This window comes from Embiotoca jacksoni, unplaced genomic scaffold, assembly GCF_022577435.1.
Source record: "Embiotoca jacksoni isolate LCO1_2020_lvr unplaced genomic scaffold, fEmbJac1.0.p SCAF_11, whole genome shotgun sequence".
Lineage (NCBI taxonomy): Eukaryota > Metazoa > Chordata > Actinopteri > Embiotocidae > Embiotoca > Embiotoca jacksoni.
The window spans coordinates 15,327,088-15,348,337 of record NW_027185241.1 but is presented as its reverse complement, the minus strand read 5'-3'; the positions used below and the strand labels follow the sequence as shown (position 1 = coordinate 15,348,337).

Below are 21,250 nucleotides of genomic sequence, written 5' to 3'. Positions count from 1 at the left end.
TATAAAATCTGATAATTGCGTAATAATAGCCCGACTACAATTCTTACTTCTCATCATTTCATTTTTTTTCAAAGTTAAACTGCATACAAAACACAGATGAAATGAGTGAAGTGTGTCGCTGCAGTGGAGCAGGTGTAGCAAGCTGCCAAAATGACTTTGTCACAGAGGGGAAAAAACGAATGAAGAGTACATCTAAAACCAATGATGGGTTTGAGATCATTCCCTTTCACACTCTTCTGCCACAAACCTGACGAGGAAGCACGGGTGAGAGAAAGACAACGGAGGGAGAGATGGAGAGAGAGGGAGATAGAGAGAGATGGAGATGTGCAACGCCAGCCAAAACTTTTTCAATTTCACCGACAATTTCCTGTGTAATTACTGATGTGGTATGATGGTGTTTTAATGACAGGGACCTGCCAGTGACAGTGACATTGTGTGTGTGTGTGTGTGTGTGTGTGTTGGGGAGATCTGGCTGGGCCTGTTGATGATGGCAGAGTGATGAGATGGAGCCGTGCTGTGGAGATTAGACTTGTCTGCCCTCCACCTCTCCCACCCACCCTACACACACACACACACACACACGCACACACACACACACACACACACACACACACACACACACACACAACTATATACACACACACAAAGCCTCTAGCATTAATGCCTGCCCCCCCCCATTCCCCCCAAACTACTCTACAATGCCACCTGCTATCCCACCATCACACACACACACTCTGATAAACTCCCCACATCCCCTCCTACCCCCACCTATCAACCCCCTGATCATCAGTGCCATGGTGGCGGCCATCAGCGCCACCAACCGTGGGCGGGTCAATGAGCCGGTACCTGTAGTCGCACCAGGGGCAGCGGTACGGTTTCTCCCCGGTGTGAACGCGTTTGTGCCGTGATAGGTGGGACTGCGTGGTGGAGGCGAAGTTGCAGAGCTTACATTTGAAGGGTCTCTCTCCTGCAGGGGTGGAGAGGTCGAAAAGATAAGAGACAAACAGTGATGAGATCGAGATGACATACTGTGAGCTGAAAAAACACAGACACAAATGTATAAACCCAGGAAGAAGGCTACAACTGACATGATTCGGCTGACAATGTGACACAGACACAGTACATTTCAATTTAGGATTTGTAAAGCCAGTTTTGAGGTTTTTGAGATCAAATAATGAGAAAAACAAACGTGGCCAAGTTATTATTACCCGACACAGCAAAGGCTTTAAAAGTTCTAAATCTACTCCGTAACTTCTAAAACAAAATTTTCTGAAGAATATTAAGGTGCTGCCTTACTATGAAATTTGCAAAGATGGTAAATAAGGGCATTTCTTTATATTTTACATGTGAAATGAAGCACTGAAGGGGTTCATGTCTAATGAAGAACTGATATCAGTTGAAGCGTAATTGCTGAAACTGTTTACATCTTTAAGTTTAAGCCCTGTGAGGAGTTATTCGTCAATTTGTATGTAAAAATACTGTTGTTCAATGCAACCAGAATACAAAATTAAAGTCTTCTATGATTTAGATGTTAATTAAAGAGCAAAATTTACACCATTAATGTGAAGAAACGGAAAGTTTGAATTAAAGTATTGTTACATTTTGTGGTATAACCTTAATCTGTCAACATGATATGAAAACGTATGAATGGATCTCTATGACATGAAGAGTAAGACTTTGGTGGCAATCCAGATTGGGAATTTCTATATGCATTGTAGATGATTAATATACTTGATGGCCATTAATCTAACAGAAGTATAGAGTTGCAATGCTTAATTGTAAGACTATGCTCATAAGTGAAGATAATAATTTGAATTAAAATCAAAGTGGCAGCACTTGCTGATGTGTGCAGGTGTAACCACTCTACAACAGGTGTAGTTGTAACAGTTTTATGTCACTGACAGAAATTTGAGCTTTCCAGGTGGTGGTTTGTTTTATTTGACAAAGCAGTGGCAATGAGAAGGTATTTTACTCAACCGTTTCAGTGTCCAGTTTATCTACTTTTATTATAAACATAACATTCAGTTGACACTTGTAGTTTCTATTCTGACATTTACATACTGAGAAAAAGAATAGCATTAGCTCCTCAATACTGATATATTTTGTGTATGAAAGCTGGGAAACTTAAGGACATAAAATAGTGTCACAATATTGGTCCTAACAGAAACTTGAACCACAAAACTAGTGGCCTTAAAAAATCTGCATCAGTCAAAATCTTGGAAGGAAACACTGGACAGTCTGTTCATGAGCACCTGCATGACAGCAGATTTGAATATGCAGCTAAACCAGTGGAATTGGCACATGTCAACATGGGAGAGGAGGAAAGAAATTGAAAGTTTCAGGGAGAAATGGCAGAAAAACTGAGGTGCAAACAAAATGAATTATGAAAACCTAAATGAATATTTATAACAGGATTCTTGATCGTTGGACGGCTGCCAGACAACGGTTAAGAACAGCATTTGTTTCACTATCTCAATTTCCGGAAAAAAAACCCACTCGTTATTGACAGCCTATCTGAAAAACGCAATTTCCCTAAGCGACAGAATGACATGGTGAAATGATAACTGAAATTAAAAATCTCAGATTCAGTCAGCCATACTGCTACACATGCCTATCATTGACAGCAGCATGTCACACTGATGCGCCTGTGTGCGAGTGGATGAGTGAGAAATGGCAAACAAAACTATGTGGCTGTTCAGATCTCAAAGTGTCAATCACCAGCCGAGACTAGGGAGGTCTGCACACACAACAGTTAGTCTGTGTGCTTAGATAAGTTTACGGCATGATTTCAGGATGTGCGTGTTGTTTCTTACCTGTGTGTTGGCGTCTGTGTTTGGTGAGGGCGTGTCTTGTGCCTCCCGCAAAACCACACAGGTCGCACAGATAAGACTTCTCTCCTATAGAAACAGATCGAGTGAAGAGGACAGGTGAAGTCGCAGCATTAGGAATAGAAATGGAAACACCGTATGAAAAAAAAACAAAGAAGCACAGGCAGCTAAAACCTCAGAATTTTTTTTTATATTTTATACTTTTGTATTTGTAGATAAAAAAAACTAAAAATATATGTTTACACATTAATTCCACACCAAATCAGAGGTTTAAAAAAAAAAACCTCAGCTTAGCAATTTGCAGGATAAAACAACAGTAAACAGTATAATTATTAAAAATATTGTTTCAATCACTTGTTTTGTCCCTTGTTTAAATCTGTCTTTTATTCGTGAAAATCTGCCAATAAGCGCAAACCTGACACATGGAAATAGCAGCTGTTGCTTACCTAATGTAAGACATCCTATTTTTCCCAAGCTTGTTTGAACCACTAATACTGAAGAAATAAAACATTTTAAGCTTAAGATATACAGTATGTAAATGACAGTTTAACTGGAGTATGAGACAACTTAACTTGAAGGTGTATTCCTTGTTGGATTTGTTGGAACAAATCAAACACTCAATTGTAAAGCTGTGTTAACACAGCTTTACAATTGAGCTTTACATAGGGAAGATGGAACCAAAGTTGTAATAAACTAAAGGTGCTTTCATACTTGGTACATTTCGCAAGTGTGAACAATGCACGTTACAATGATCCATGCTTAGGTCTGTTTGGAAGAGATGGATTGGGGTCCAGACCAGCGCAGTCGAGTACAATATGCATCAGGTGTGAACCCTGTCCTCCGTGTCTGTGCACCCAAAACAAAAGCAGCAGTAAAATCAAGTCTATGGTAAAGTTTGCTGTAGGAATTGTATCAATTAGATGTACCGCACATTTGTACTGTGTATACAGCTGCTGTATTATACAACAATGAATACAAGGACAAATAATCCACATATCTTGCCATATAAAGCCATATATCTGCACAAATCTATGCCTTTATATTACTTTGAATTAAGACTGCTATGAAAAGCAACAGAAACACATTATTTCTAAGTGCTGAAACTATAAAATGACATCAAACCTCATATTTATGTTTATGGCTTTAATACGTATTCAGTGCTTTTTTTTATTAACCTTCGAGTGGATGTACATACAACGTATAGTACTTTACTGGAAATGCAAGTGTCATGTCATCTCCTACATCATGGCATGGTAATTAGTGAAGTCGATTTATGAAATATTTGAATCCTCTGAGTATTAAAGTCTGGCGAAGAAAAGAACAATTCATTTTCTTTTCGCTCAAAACAGCGGCCGAGGTGCCATCGAGCAAAATCTGAGGACTCAAGTGAAGACAAAGAGGAAGGAAACAGTGAGATAGGGGAGAAATGTGTGCAGGAGGAGAAAGGCAGAGAGGGAGAAAAAGAAAAGACAGACTGAACAGATGAGCAGAAGGTCTAGTCGGCTAACAGATGAGCCAAGCAGAAGTCACAGATCACTAGTGTATATCCATCAGAGCTCTCATAGCTAACTAATTCCTCCAATCAGATGGATCCGTGTAAATATGTCAAATGGGGGACGGGAAATTGCCAGTGTGGTTTATTGACTGTGATAAAATCTGAAAAGCACCGCTGAACATAATTACATACTTGTCAGAGCCATAAAAATTAGCTTTATTATCAATGGGATGGTTTTGTACAACTTCATTTGGGGGCGATGCCTTCCAGATGGGGAGCGTGGAGAGCTTTTTTTACGCTCCTCCTCTCTTCTCTGCATCTGGCTCTGTCATTAACAGCATGATGGTGTCTCTCTGTCTGTCTGTCTCGCACGCACGCACGCACGCACGCACACACACACACACACACACACACACACACACACACACACACACACACACACACACACACACACACACACACACTTGTGATAAGGCTCACTGGGAAACGCATGCACACATTTAGAGAATGGACACAGATGTGCATGCAAATTCGTACACACACACACCCAAATCAAACTGCAGGTGATGTGCTGTATGTGCATGTATGGAAGTGATAAACACTCTAACATACATACACACTGTGCATGTATGTGCACTTTGTGTAGCTGAGATCCGCATCACTTAAACATCCATCTAAATGCTGATGTTGAACTGCAGCTCTTGCCACACACTGATAACACATTTGGGTGACTCTCCCAGCTGGGCCTCAGCGGTGCTCCGCTTCTCTTCCGCACAGATAGCAGCTTTCAGTGAGTCCGCAGAGACAAAGCAGCCTCAAGTTTCCTCTATTACACCCATTTAAAGCCACTCAACTGTGAGAAGAGTTTTAATGCAGTGCCACTTAGAGGGGAGAAAAACAGCCTTAAAAAAGGTGCATTTGTTAGCCAATTCATACAGGTTTGCTTTTCAGTCCCAGTGTGGATGGCCTTCAAAAGAACAATGTTTTCACATACTAAATAATTGTTGACTCTGCTTTTTTATTTTAAATGTGGCAAAATCACCTCTTTGCATCTGATGAAGCAAATACCATTAAAGATAAGTCCAGATTTTAAAAAAATGTGTCACATGAAAGTTCTGTTTGGTATTTCTGGCCATTGATAATGAAGGACACCCCAGTACATTGTCGCTCTCCTCCTTCCTTACATGCCCAATTGTGCACTTAGGTCCGCTGATTCAAAATCACTGGCTGTCCCTTGAACCCGCTTTAAAACCCGAGGTGGCCAAGCTTTCAAAACCGTTGCACTAAATTTGTGAATACTCCCCTTTGTCAATGTGATTTCTCAACAATTTTTGTTTTGTTTTAGTTAGCCTGTTTGTATATTTCCTTCATATTATTTATTACCTTTTACTAGCTTATTTCTCCACTAGTGTCCTTGTCTCTTTGTTGTCTCTGTGATTTGAACTGTTATTGAGATTTGAACACAGTTTAAACAGCTAAAAATCATGTTTATTGTGGGCAGTTATATTTATTTAGTGAGAAGCACGTTGTGATTTTATGTGAAAGGTGCTTTACAATTAAACTTTACTTACTTGCTTGCTTAGCCCAAGAAAAAGACCAAAATAAAACCCAGCTATTTGAAAGCCCCTAATTATATATATATTTTACATGTATTCCTCTACAACATGACAAAATAAGCAACAATCAACATTACTTTCCAAAAAGAAACTCAAAACTGAAGCTGAGCTCCTTCATCAGGACTGTGGGGTGAGGTTTGATCGTTTTAATTGACAACTCTGGCAGAAAGTTTTGTTTTAAATAGTATCCTACTGATTACAGGGAGAAACGGGTTTTCAGACCCTCTGATTAAAATAAATTCTTAAATTTAAAACAAAAACGGAATAATAAAAAAGCAACACCTTTATTCCTGCGTCTCTAAACTCTACATGAGTTACTAAGCATCTGGTCAGACCATTTCTCCCTATCAGAAAAACAGCGCCGCTTACTCCTCCACTCCTCCCCCTCCCTCCTTCCCATCTCTCATTACGCCCAACGCTACAAGACCCCACCACAGAAAAATCCATAGCCATCGATCCCTGTGCCCAGCCGCGGTCGCCACAATTATTCTTGAGGCGGAAACGTTGGCGATAAATTACATGTGTGCTTTTCATCTGCTGTTCTGCGGGGCCGAGCGCTCCGAGGACCTGGGGAGGGGACGGCGAGGTGGGGTGGGGTGGGGTGGGGTGGAGGAAGAGTGACGTGCCGCTGTCAACACCGGAGGAACTGGCTGGCTTAAACAGCATGAACATCTCATCCACCATGTAACCTCGCACTGACTACAATCGCTTGTGATTCACCATTAACCTCTGCCTTTTATCGGTACACTAATGACACCTAACCCTTTCCTTAAACTTTTACCTTTTAAACTCTGAACTCACACATCAGTCCGAAGCTGTTGCCTGGCAGACATACAAAGTTACAAACAAACATAAGTCAAGTCAAAAATATCTGTTTAAAAGCATAGATAACCCAGTGAGCACTGAGTCTAGTGCCAGACCCAAAAATGTCCCCCACAAAATAAACATTTCCTGCTAATGTGTCTGCACTGAGAGCCCTTAAACATTTTGGCTATTTGAATATCGCCATCACTTCTTTTGTTCCCATGATACACCTCAACCCTCCACCCCTTACTGGAATTAAATCTGCCTTATTGCGAGACAATAAAAGAACTTTGAAGTCAAAATATACAACCTCCCTTTGCATGTGTATGTGAATATATATATATATATGTATCTATGTGTGTGTGTGTTTTAAATAACCCCGGAGGAGTCTGCATGCAGCTATAATTGCCTCCCTCATTAGTTATGTTTTAGCAGGAGCGGATGGGAGGGCAATTAATTTTACCGCTTAATTTTTGACACGGAATCCGCTGCTGTATTGATGTGCTCGCCATTTTGGGTCTCATTTTTCAGGGAAATTAATTGACAAAGTGCGAAGATTTATCAGCATATCGCCAGATTAAGCGACAAACTGAAGCAATGAGGAAATCAATTGTGGCCCTGTCGCTGCGTTCAACCCTCCTCTAAGCCTCCCCCCCATCTCTCACACACACACACACACACACACACACACACACACACACACACACACACACACACACACACACACACACACACTCCACAACGCCCAAGAGCCTGGGAAAAGCTGGGTGGGTCAGATGTAGTGCACTTATTTATTTATTTGAGTTGCTCATTCATCAGCCGTTACAAATGACCCTGGCGGCTGACGACCACTGAATCCCCCCCCACCCCCCCCTCCCACCCCTCTTCTCTCAGACATGACTGGTGTGTGAGCAGGCAGTGATTAACATAAAAAACACACAAATCAGTGAGGAACGATGAATCCTTAGAAGGAGAGCCGAGGTGTTGAACTCTTCTTTATTTAGGTGTGTGTGTGTGTGTGTGTGTGTGTGTGTGTGTGTGTGTGTGTGTGGGGGGGGTTATCAAGTTATCAGTTCCAACTGTGTTTTTCCCGCTATGACAAGTCAAAATATCTGCCGAGAACCTGACAAGCTCCTTGTTTGCACTCAGCACATACAGTGTTAACAGTGATAATGGGGACAGATATGCCACCATTTTGTTCAAATAAGCTTTGAAACAATCGATTTAAAAAAATCACTTGCATATAACACTCATTTCTAAACTGCAGCCATCACTTTGCAAGCTAAAGTGACAACTGTTGCAAGCACATTTCAACTAGCTCCATGACTTCATTGAAAACATCATTGCAGGCTGACGTTTGATTCCTTTAAAAACGGGAAGACAGAGATTTAAAAAAAGTAAGAAACATCACCAGCTGATGATCCATTGAGAAGACGTGGAAATAAAGGATCATCAGTTTATAACTAGCTCGTCTTAGCATTACAAGTGTGGTAAGGAAATATGTACAGTAAGACTTGTATTTTATGATAAAACAGTTATGTTCGGATGTCTAGCTTACTTACTTTACAAAGCTCAGATGCATGCTTGACTGTTTTTTATTTCAAATAGTGTGTTTCATATGAGAGAGAGGTTTTAGGATGAGGACTGTCTGATGTGTCAGACATGTGACAACCTGTGCATCCAGAGCAACCTTCATTACACAGTAGATGTAACATATCACTGACCATGGAAGTAATGCTGGGTTTGGTTATGACTGTAAATAGTAAACTATTTAACTAGTTACATTTGAGCACATAGACGCACAGTGTAATCCATCCCTTACACTTTAAATATTGTATTATCTGGTTTGCTCAGCGTTTTAAAACCCTCTGCATTCTTATTACTATATTGTGAACTCCATAGCTTGAAAGTCCTGCTGTGCTGTGCTGTGCTACGCTCTGATTGGACAGCAGCTGCACCGGGGCAGAGCTTAGCAAACATCAAATATAACACATTTTGTCATTCCAACTTGTGTTTAATGTTGCACTTGTATTTATGGCACACTACTTAACTAAACGGTGTATGCAGTAACTACTACATAACTTTTGAATGTATATCTGTGTAATTACGTTGCTCAGCCTATGTTCAATCTGTGTCACAGTGCTACAGCGTGATCATAAAAGGCTGTAGTAAGGGATTATAAATATCATCGTAAGGGATTATAAAACAATTATACACACTTGACATAAACCAAGTCAGTCAAAACTTGCGACCGCGATGAAGTTCTTGGTGGAGGGATGGTGTTGTTTGTTTTTTTTCCCTTCACTTTCTGATGTTGAACATTATACTTTCCAACTAATGAGCTCCATGTGTGTATCATTAGCTCCAGTACAGACGCTGCACTTCATCGTCCTGTGAGCTTCTACAGCAGCCACACACACGTACTGTAAACTCACATCTCCTCCATTACTGACTGCTCTGTTCCCTGGACAGATTAGTTCAACTTTTAAGTCTCCTACTTATTTTATTAGTATTGCATCTTAGCTCCGTGAAGGAGACGATTTGTATCCTTTAAACAGATCACACACACACAGATAATATTTCAGTGTGTCAGGTTGGCTGCTGGAATGTGATTGCAATGATTGTATAGCTGTTGCTAACCGAGCACCAATTACAACTGGCAAAGGAGTGTCGGAGGTCACAGCAGAGCAAATTGTGTTAGCTTTTTGTGGGTGTCACTAATCAAGTCAGGTCTTCTGGCTCACTAAAAAAATTAGGTTGTTTCAGGTTCAATCTTAATTCTGCTACTTTCACATGTTCCTATTTGGTCACCCCTGATCTCTCAAGTTCTCTTATTCAATCACTTTTTTCCCTCTCAATCACTTCACTCTCTACAAGTCTTTGTTTCCTCCTGCCAAAACTCACACAAAGAGACACACACACACACACACACACACACACACACACACACACACACACACACACACACACAGACACACAGACCTCTCCAGGTGACAGCTAGGTGACAGTGTGACGCCAGCCGCCTGATGGGAAATGATGAGAGCAGGAAACAAATGAAAATAAAACGTCTAATTATGTCAGAGGCGCCTTGACGTTACATCACTGTTAAAACACATTTAAAATAACATTCAGCAAGTCTTACACTGACACACACATACACACACACACACACACAAACCCGCACACACAGCAGGCACCCGTGACGGATGGAGGGCTCTCCTGCAAGCGCTCAGTCAGGCTGTCAGGCCACTGGCTGCTGCTGCTTCTGTCATTGACTTAAAAGGGCATCAAGGAGCCATGTGTGGGACATTACTGAGGCCGAGGGGAAACTGCTGGGCTGCGGCATAAAGACACTTTCAAAGAAGCTGACTTGGGCTCCTATCGAGGGGCTATTATTCAAGACAGTGTCCTCCCACCGCCCACCGCACCATCTGTCTATCCAAAGTTTTTAGAAAGTAGAAAACACGACTCAAAGCAGTCCCACAGTGTACTTTACTGTATGTGCAGAAACGAAAGTGAAGGATGGAAGTGGAAAGAAAAGGCACAGCATGATGTTCTGGTAATTCCAGATCTAGCTTCTCTGTAGTGAAACCACAGTAGCTGTGGTAAACAAGAAAGATCTGGTTGGTGATCATCACATTAATTTGTTCCAAAGTGTATAAAGGATTTTCAAAATACAATAAATTAGCCTTATACACAACATACTAACCTTAACAGATTCTAGTTTTTAATTCTACTTTTGAAATCTAAAAGCTAAATTCCATTAAAAAAAAAAAAGAAAAAGAAATTGGGAATCAAATTATGTCGTCGTTCTCCTTTTTGATCAAAGGTGACATGATTGAACACACACCAAGATAATTGTGGATTTTTCCCCCTATCTTGCATCATGGAGGAACACACGCAGGACTGGTTGAGTGCAGGAAAAATACTCTGGTGGATCAGATGGATTTGATAAAAACACACTTGCTGACCAGCTGGATTTGAGGAAGACACACTTGGTGACCAGATGGATTTTTGGCGAAATAAACATGACAACCAGTTGGATTTAGAGAACACACACTACCTTAATTTCCACAACATGCAGCCCTCCGAGTCTGGTGGATGGCAGAAAACAAAACAAACAAAGAATCTAAAATTGTTTTGAAAATAACCTCCCCAAAAAACGGCGCTGTGCAATTTTCCTTTTCCTTTTGGCTATTAATTGGCTGATATGATATCAGCGACAGTCCTATCGGGATCAGGAGGTGTGTTAAACTATCTTAACGAGTGTGTGCGAGAGCGCCAAGAACTTGTTCTCGACTTTCTCTGGATGTTGAAAATCAGTACAGATGGACAAGTCGGGGCCATTATCAGCCAAAAACTTGTGTATATTTATTCCAACCAAAGCTGTGAAGATTCATAATTAATGTGAGATTTTCACAGTTCACATAAACTTCATTTTTGTGGAATAGTCTACAGCTATAGAGAGATGAAAAAGTACATTTTGTCTGCTCCAAGAATAGACTTTCTTGATAAATAAACCTGTGTCCCACACCCATAAAAACACTGATTGCCTGTAAAAGGAAAAGACTCATGAATTTTGCACTTTAGAGTGTCAGTCAGTGTGTTTGTGGAGGAGCAATGGTCTCGTAGTGGAGTCTGCTGGGCTCTGTGTCTCACCAGTGTGCGTCCTGTAGTGGTCCTTCATGGCTGACAGGTTGAGGAAGGCGTAGTGGCAGGACGGCCAGGCACACTTGTATGGTTTCTCCCCACTGTGCAGTTTCATGTGGTTGTTCAGGGCCCATTTTTCACTGAAGGAGCGCTCGCACAAGTCGCATTCGAACTTCCTGCAGGAGAATAGGAGAGGTGGAGAAGAACGAGGGGGAGGGAGAGGGGAGAGTGGGGAGGAGGAGGAGGAGGAGGAGGATGAAGAGGAGGAGGAGGAGGGAAGGAAAGAAAGAAAAAAAAACGAAGAGTTATTTACTGATCCCAAAGCTGACGTAAAATGCAAGAAAATCTACCCCGTGAGGAAGGAAATGGAGGCTGCTACTCGCACTCACACCCACGGAGCACGGTGCCATATGATTGCGCGCTATACATCTACGCCCACAAACAAACACACACACACACACACACAACACACAGAATGCAGTTGGCTGCTGGTGTGTCATGTCTGTATAAGCAGGCATTGATTTTTCTGTCCTGGCCTGCCACCTCCACCATTTATTCTCTGCTTTGCACCAGGGCCCAGAGGACTAGAGAAATTCTGTTACAGTCCACACACACACACACACACACACACACACACACACACACACACACACACACACACACACACACACACACACATACACACACACAGCCCGCAGGGCCAGTGGGGACAATAGAGTTCACCTGTCCAGCGTCCCTGACCACTTAGCCTGGGCTAAATGAACAGTTAGCAACATTTTACCTCCTGCTTCTCTCTTAAGGCTCTTGTATCAACGCTTCCCTGGAGCTAAACTTCTCCACAAAACATCGTTCTCATTACTGTTAACATCATCAACACGAGCGCTCACCTCGCTTTAGACTGTCGGTATCAATCCAATGAATGTAAACCATGAATTATTGTTTGGTGTGAGTTATTTTGTTGTATGATGCCAAATGCCTCTTTTGAGAATCAGGGAAAAAAATAGTGAACGTGCGTGTCACTCCGTCTCTGCTCTGGACAGCTGTCTATTCTTCATGCCGACGCCTACGACCCAACAGAAGCTGTTTTTTGTTTTTTTAATCACTGTGTGGGATGTTTGCACCTATTTTCATCTGCTGCGTTATTAGGCTTCAAGAAAACACACACGAGTAAAAAAACAATGGAAAAAAGCAGGCGCTTGAATTAATCTTTACCCCCCGTGCTATAATTTAGGCGCAGAATGACTAATGTGCGAGTCATAAACAAATGAAGTCGGGTTTTGGGGAGCATTCGTCTTGCAGTGAGGGCCATGTTATTTTAGGGAGGGCGGCTGTCTTTAAGTCCTGATTGTGTCGCTTAATCCCCGTGGTATCTGTTTCATAGCGAGCAGCACGACACTCACCTGAACAAATAATGACTCCGAGCAGCATGTAGCATGTGTCTGAATCAATAATTCAAAGCCATACATCTTCCTTACTGGAAGGAGGGGGGGATGGGGGTAGGGGTGGTGGTGCGGGGTTGGGGGGGCGGGGGGCCGGGGGGGACAAAGGAGAATGAGAGGGAGGGAGGGAAAAAAGGAGGGACAGGGAGGTGGAGGGAAGGATAGATAGAGAGGAAAATGTGTCCTGGCTTCCATATCAATCTATATGTTCCATAAAGATGAATCTAAATGTGATATGGATGTCATCCTGCGCAAGTTGAGAGGACATTTTAAGCCCACTTACCAGGAAGGATGGAGCAGCTTTAAAATGGCGCCTTTATCACCTGGCTCAAAGCTCAAACACCTCTTTAAAACATCCTGTCTTTCTTCTTGTTGTCATCAGCTGACTTGGCACAGACTTTATTTGACCAACAGTGCGTATGTACTTCCTCCTCTTCCCTTAGTCTCCGCTGTATTTATAGAACACCGCGTCGCCCGTGCCACCCGCGTGAGAGGTAAATAAGATGAGTGAAGAGATGCTATCTTTTATTGTAAGCATTATGCACAACACTCCTGCTTTATGAGCTAAACGGGCCATTGTTTATCATGGAGCGTAATCGCAAAGTCAGGCAGGCAGGCAGGCCTTGACGTGGGCACGTGGCATGCTGGGATGGAGGAAAAACGAGAGAGAAAAAGGAAGGCAGGAGAGGAGAGAAGAGAAGATGGAGGAGTCGGGGCTGGCGGAGTTGACTATCAGTGGGGGTTTTGTAAGGATGAGAGGAGGGTTTGCGTCTGTTTTTATGGGATCAGATGGAGCGCTTTGATCTTGTCCCCGCATGTCAGATCCCGTCACGATCCACCGTCTCGCCCATACATATGCATACTGGCTCTAAACAGCCAGGCACCATGCAAAACACACCAAAGGTAGGAGATGGAGGGGAGAGAGAGGCGGGGTGACTGTGTTAGTGTCTGCATGTGTGTGAAGGAGGGAGGGAGGGAGGGAGAGACAGAGAGACAGAAGTATGAGGAGACAGAGAGGTTTGCCTTTTTAAAATATGGGAAAACTTTTATAATGCTTCGAAGTCGTGAAGTTAAAACCAACAAAAATAATAAATTCACAAAATGCTGCTAAAGCGACCTGCTTCTATTACACAGCTTAAGAAAGAAGGGTTTTATCAGATCAATACAAAGATTTGATCTTTTTTTTTTTTTTTTCATAGAAACTATTTGGCAATCATAGATTCTGGCCTGGGCCTCTTTCAGTGGCGCACAGTAGATGTGTCGCCCTCCATCGCTCTTGTGAATCTTGTGAAGCGGGGACTGGCAAAAAACACCCCTTAGTTTGAACCTTGCTTTTCAATGAACAAGCCAGTGTTTCCACCTCCACCCAAGCAGCGCACTCCCAGCAGCCTCATGGCCTTGACGTTGAGATGCTTGCGGAAGCCTGTACAGAGTCCCCGTACGGTGACACCCAGTCCTGCCCTAAAACCTCAGCAAAGTGCAGCAGCTTTGCCCTGACTGTCCTCTGTGTGTCTCTGGTACCCAATAACTCAGGGGTGTCTGACTGATGATTCGACTTTCAGTGGCAGCTCTATGAGAAAGTTCTGAAAGTCTAACGAAGAGTTTTAGATTCAAGACGTTCTACAGTACGTTGGTGGTTGTGGTTTCTATTTATATGTAGAGGATGAAATGGCCTGTTCTGCTTTCCAACTCTTATACGAAAAGTGTGTCACAGCCCTTAAAGAACCTAAATATGAATCTTTTAATAGGATGATAATGATGACGATTTTATATTAAAACATACTTTTAAAAATGCTCAGATTTCTATTTTTAGGACTTTTAAATCTTGTCACTCCCCCCCCCCCCCTTTTTTTTTTTTGCAGATTTTTCTAAAATTTCCAGGGACTCAGGAGCAGAAACACAACGACTTGTCAAGACAGTGACGAGAAGTTTGTGATGATGAAGAGTTTGTGGGTTTGGGTGTCTTAAGCACAGTTAAAAAATTTCCCCTCGGGGATTAATAAAGTAAATACCTACCTACCTACCTACCTTATAGCAGATACACACCTCTGCAGTAACTGTTAATTCCTTATGTGATTATGAAAATAAATGCATTGTACAGATTGTAATTGACTACTGTAGTCATGTTGCATAGCTCCAAATCCTCACTAGGAAAAATGCTCTATCTAATACGACACTCTATCATGTTGTATTAGTGTTGTTTTGATTATGCACTCATTGCCAAGAAAAAAAGAACGGTAACAGTAACATGATCACATTCACATGTTATTAAAAGATAAATAACATGTTAATTTAATTAACATGAAGTATAATGTAAATGGTCTTGTGCACAGATATCTTGTAATTCCTTTATATGGATTTAAAGCATTTTAGAAACCTTTCCACTCTGATGTTCAAATTAGCACTCTACTTCAGTTGTCTGGTCTCTTTGGCCAATTTCATACTGAAGAGGCCAGACAGTCAACAGATGAATTTTACATACTTAATTTTACTTTTATTTTGGGGTGACTGCTTTCTGGCTTTTTCACATTACTTTCAAGGACAGATCAGCAAAGGCCCCTGGCTGGGAAACAAAAAAAACACAAAACGTAATCATGAGCAAGTTCTCCTTCCAGTCTACTTTTCTTCCTCCTGCATCTCTCCATCGCCTTCTTTTCCCTCTCTGATCGCCAAGCAAAGCGACATGATTGACACCCCATGCAGATTTATTCACAGACGCAGGTGAGTCTCTTGCCTCTATATTCAGAGAGTCGCACGCCACTGTGTCTACACTGTCACTCATTACCATATCTATACAGCGGTTGTGATCCTGTCGTCAGTTCAGGCATATAGGGCTACTGTCAGAACATCACAGACCACACTGGCCTTAATTGTGATAGAAATCCCTCAGGAGGTGTTACTATACCTCTAACAGGGGCTGGGAAAGAAAGACCTGACACCCTACTCTGTGCCCACTATCACCCCCAAGTGGTGAGGTGGTGCTTGTTGAGGAGGACCCTGCAGAGTGTGTGTTTAGTGTACACTGTAATCATGAACTACGGAAGCAACAGAGTTATAAAGAGGCCAGTTTTGGTTTGAGTAATAGCAAATAAGATGAAAAAAAAAAAAAAAAAAGGATTTCTCTAATCACACAAATCACTGCATCAGACAATAAAATACGACTGATGTCATAGCTCAGCGCTGAACTGACACTCTGATCCTCCTGACGAAGTTTCCCTTCATGCTGTGGAGCCTTTCACTTTCTTTTTAATTGACTGGATTAATTGTTTCAGCTTCTTTTTGGACAACTAAGAATTCTCTCCCTGGTTTTTCCACCTTGTGTCGGCCGGCCGTTGTGAGAGGAAATAATCCGCCGATGCCGCACTTGCACTATAACACAAAGACAGAATGAGAGAGAGAGGCCGACTCTTGCCTGAAGCCAAACTGACACAAACAGACAACTTCAAAGTGAAGACTGTTGTTTATTTGGCGAAGGGAAAAGGAGGGGAGAGGGAGGAGGGGTAGAAAAAAAAAAGAGAGAAAATGTATCTGATATGCAACTGTCAGGAGAGCATTTTCACATGCAAAATAGCGAGTGAGTGAGAGAGATTACCTAGAGGGAGGAACATGACAGCATTCACTAGGGTCAGGATGGATCATCATCTTCAACCCCCTCCTCCTCCTCCTCCCTCGTCTCTCTCTTTCTCCCTCCATCGCTCTAACTTTATCTCTCTCTGTTTCCCTCCCTCCTTCCTTCCGTTTTTTTTTTCCCCCTCCTCTTCCCTTTTTCTCTCTCATCCTGTTTTCAGACTCCATCACTCTGCACTTCGACAACCCGGCAGCTTAAATCCAGACTAAATTAGCTGAATGAAGATTAAATCATTTGGCCCTGAGCTCTCCAAGATATTGTGAGGAAGACCGAGTAAGCCTTAAATGGTGTCTGACTGGGCTCAGACCTATATATGTGTCTGAGGAGAGGCTCTTCCTTCAATGGCAGTCAATTGAAACCTGATTAGAGGGGGGGTGTTGGTTAAAAAATGGCTAAAAGATTAAATTTGTGGGACAACTGTTTCCTAAGTAAGGCCGCTGGCTTCGTTATTTTTCGTTTGCGCGCACAACGTTGACTGACGACAGGCTCGTTCCCGGGTTAAGATATTGAACGGGGCAACATCATCGCTCACATCGCTTCAGAGAGCGCTGCAGTCAATGTGGTCTGCGGCTACTCAAATCAGTTTCCTGGATGGTGCTAGTTTAACATTCAAATGAACAAAGGCATCCATCTCCAGCCTGCAGTAAAAACTCTGCTCAGTGCAAACAGAGGGGGCATTTTAAAGGCAAATAACTGCAGAGTTATTTCACACCGAGGCTGGCAGGAGCGTGGAGGCAGCGTGTCACACAAAACAACAACTAAAACCTCCATGAAGAGGCCACGTGTGTCTGCAGAGTATTGTAGATGAACCTCCTCCGAGAGGAGTGCTGCTGCATATGACTGCAATATAAACAACGGCACACAACAGAGATGCTGCTGCTGATTTATGTTTACCTTCAATCCCGGGAGGAAGAGGAGGAGGAGGAGAGCAAAAAAAAAAAAAAAAAAAAAAGATAATGAAATAAATAATAAAAGACCAGGCCCATCAGATAAGCTCCTGTTTATCCCGCTGTAGGGCAAATACAAATTGTCAATTTAATGAACACGGTGGACGTGATGAAAGCGGGGTGAAGGAGCCTCCTGCCTGACAAACAATCAGGAAATGTTATCTTAATATTGTTGTGCTGTTATTCAGCCCATAACTTAGGGGGTGGGGAGAGGCCACGAGGAGAAGGAGGTGGCACGGAGGCGAGAGGGGAGTGAGGGGGCAACAGGGAGGCACAAAGGCCAGGTCCCTCTGTGGTGGCCCTGTTATTGCCTGTTTTTATTATGAGCCATAGCTCAATAGTCCCAAACACACTTTGAAACACTAAACCCACACGCACACCCACCCACGCACACACACACACACACACACACACACTAACTTAAATTATAAGAAGTCTTTTTTTTGCATGAGTAAAAAAATTCTGAAGAAAACAACCCGATGATCTCGTTCTCTGCACGCACACTGGTCCGATGTTTTGTTTCCACACTCAGTTAATTTAAAAGCTTAATAGGTTTTCTAGATATCAGACTATTAATCAAAATGTTTCAACGCAAAAAAAACTGCAAATCAAGAGCTCCAAAATGCTTCCTGCTGAAATTAGCAGCCGCTGAAAAAGTACTGGCAATCTGATTTGTGCGACATGGCTCGGTCAAAGGCCTCGTCGCAGCCCCTCCACTCATCCTCTAAACGGCACTTTAAAAAGTGTCCAGATGCTTCACAGCTCAAAGTTTTTTTTAGTGAGTCTTGAATTTAAAGCATCGCAATCTGAGCAGCCACCAAAATTAACTATTATCTCCATATTTATATATTGCCCGCACTAAATTGCGTCGGGAAGAATTACTATCAATATGAATATCTGCAACAATAACTCAGCCGCGGTGCTGAGGACAGGATGCTCTTTATCAGGCTTCTGATAGGCCTTAAATACAGCACAAGGCAGCCATATCAGAGCTTTTTCTCTCTAATATCAGGCCGCATTAGCACCTCGTAAATCAAATTACACTCCTAGAATTTCATTAGGCTCACCTGCCAGCGCTGCTGTGCTGCAGAAATATTTATGTTTTTACGCTGCGATTGTGCGCTCTCAGGTACACAAAAGGGAAGGAAGGGTGGTGGAGCTGAGAGTCGGGGAAAAAAATAGGTGATAAACCTAATTATCTTTTAAGAATACAGAGAAAATGTGTCGTAAATTGTGGCGATCCTGAGGAGAACTGTTTTGTTTTTTTGGAAGCCTGTGGGGCTGAGAGTTGGGGGGGACAAGCCTGCTCCGCTGTTTACCATCTTTAACCGGGGCTACACTCCCACAATCCAATTAGCAGCTTCCCCAAATTCGCTCTAAACAGAAATCAAACAGGATGATGTACGACGCCGATCAGCGGGCCCTCAACAGCAAGCTAATCTGATAAAGCCAAAGCACGACTTCTAATAGTGCAAATGCTTGTTAAAACTGGATCCAAAGTGTTATGATAGAAGTCTGTCTTTATTATTTAATTACCTCAAAAGAATTCCATGTTTCCATTTGTTTATTTGCTTGTTGTTATTTGTTAGATTTTATTATCTGTGCCATATCTCTGCTAAGCATTCGCGGAGCTCAGGCTGGGAGGGAGGAGAGGAGTCAGCCGTGGGAAGGAACGCTGACATTCCCGTTCTATTTTTCTTTTCCCCATCTGGAGCGGCCATGGGTCGAGATGGCGGGGTGTCTGGATATGGATTTTGATTAGACACAAAGGGAAATGACTGAGCCAGTGACCGTAACGACAGCCACTTAATAAAAAGGTGCAGTCTATACATCAAAGAGCATCTTAGCTGTAAATCATTGAGCCCTGTAACGACTTGCATCCCCGTCCCATTACTGAGCCCCTAACAGGCCACTCATATTTACTCTGTGGGCCCCAATATCATTTTAGAATAATGAGCTTTGTCCCTTATCTAATTAACAGGGCCGAGGTTCATTTTTTTTTTTTTTTTTCTTCTCTCCCTCCTCTTTCCTTCACTGAAATTAGAAAGAGGGCATGTTGGTTTAACTCACAAATATTTAGCCAATCTACTCCGCGGTTTGACCGGTAAAAGTTTGACGCAGATAAGGCCGTTGTGACTGTTGTTGTATGTTGTCTGTAATTGCTGTATGTTGCAAGTGGAGGGTGTGTGTGTGTGTGTGTGTGTGTGTGTGTGTGTGTGTGTGTGTGTGTGTGTGTGTGTGTGTGTGTGTGTGTGTGTGTGAGTGGGGGGGTTGTGCTCCAGTGGGCAGAAGTAAAAGACCAGGTCCATTCTCTCTCTTATTACTGGAATTGTAATTCAATGATCACCTTAGATCACACGCGTGCCATAAATCAGATAGGCTTGACAGAGGATGAAAAATTGTATTAATAATGTGAAACTTATTATACAGTCCCAAATGCTCCCTTGATAAATGACATTGTTTGGGCCTGACAATGATTGCATTTAAAACATTATTTCTGTTTTTCTGTGTGTGTGTGTGTGTGTGTGTGTGTGTGTGTGTGTGTGTGTGTGTGTGTGTGTGTGTGTGTGTGTGTACGCTGCTGGACATAGCAGCCATGGTTTGCTTGGTGGGGAAGACGAGAGGTGGGGTTCCCGAGCTTCATAAAATATTCAAGATGTTTCCCACCGTTCTCTCTTGAGTCAGTGGGCAGGCGGTGGCCACCGCAGTAAGGGTATAAAATCTGTGTGTGTGTGTGTGTGTGTGTGTGTGTGTGTGTGTGGCCGGCAGAAGTAAAAGGTCTGGTGGCTCACCGCAGCGCAGACACCCAAACTCCCAAACCACAGAAAGGAGCTGTGCACATCTTCAAGTCATAAAGCAGCGTGTTGTCGCGCAGTTATTACGTCTCAGCCTTTAGCAAATGTGAGAAACTGCAGAAAGCAGTTGCACTTGGCTAATCTTTTATAAACAAGAATAAGTGATTTGGAGGAGTTTATTTTTTTTCATAACTCAATTTATACAAGAATGCCAATATAAGAAAAGCAAGTCTAGACTTGGTTTGAAAAGGAGCCATTAGAGACATGAAACCCCTGAAAGAAACAAAAAAAGAAATGTGGAAAAATGCCAAATACCGTGTCTGTATAATTTCTTTCTCTCTTTGCTGCATCATACCAGAAGAAGCCGAGCACGCTGGACTGAGCAGGATTTAACTACACGAGTCCAGTGAGCATCAACTAACACTGCAGCTGCCCTGGATGGAGTACGTTCAGGGACAAATCACATTAAGTTGAAGCACAATATTCTGTCAATGCTTTCTTATTTATTTTCTATTTGAATAAGGTGCTGTAGAGCTAAGCTGTACGGAGGGATGTTGTGTCCATGATTGAGGCAGCAACATTAACCTGCCTGCTAGTGCAGCTCTAAAACATCACATCATAACCGTCCAGAGCAAAATGTCCCCCCTCAAACATGTTCTCACTGCTTCCTTGTTTTCATGTAACAACCAAGAGGTGGGCCTTGGAGACTTGAACTGTTCCGGCTCACAAACACAAATACAAATAGTCAGTATGGTGCTAGTCAAAAAAACACCGGATCAGACATCATAAAAAATCAAATAAAAGCTACAGTCCAATATAAACTATTGACAAATGTACTGGCAGCTTCAGTGCAGGGCACACGGGACTTCTTTTACAGATGACATCTATATGTCATTAGGATGTCAGACCACGTCTGGCCCACAGGCAGACAGGATACACTCCTTCAAAGTGGAACTTCAAGCTGAACAGTTTGGAAGTTCACACATAATGCAGGGGAATCTGATTTAAACTTTTGAGATGGTTATCTTAAGCAAACTGCATATAAGGG

At 42.5% G+C, this 21,250-nt stretch overlaps 1 protein-coding gene across 3 annotated transcripts in view; it reads right to left on the bottom strand.

Annotated features, from left to right (window-relative positions):
- The window catches only part of znf407 (zinc finger protein 407), a 153,149-nt gene that overhangs the window by 50,958 nt on the left and 80,941 nt on the right, over positions 1–21,250 (bottom strand). For all 3 annotated transcript variants that reach the window (XM_069143325.1, XM_069143324.1, XM_069143323.1), the window contains 3 exons: positions 11,403–11,569; positions 2,814–2,897; positions 847–967 (listed from right to left, as the gene is read on the bottom strand). In XM_069143325.1, the coding sequence (XP_068999426.1) occupies positions 847–967; positions 2,814–2,897; positions 11,403–11,569 (372 nt within the window). The remainder of the gene's footprint in view (positions 1–846; positions 968–2,813; positions 2,898–11,402; positions 11,570–21,250) is intronic.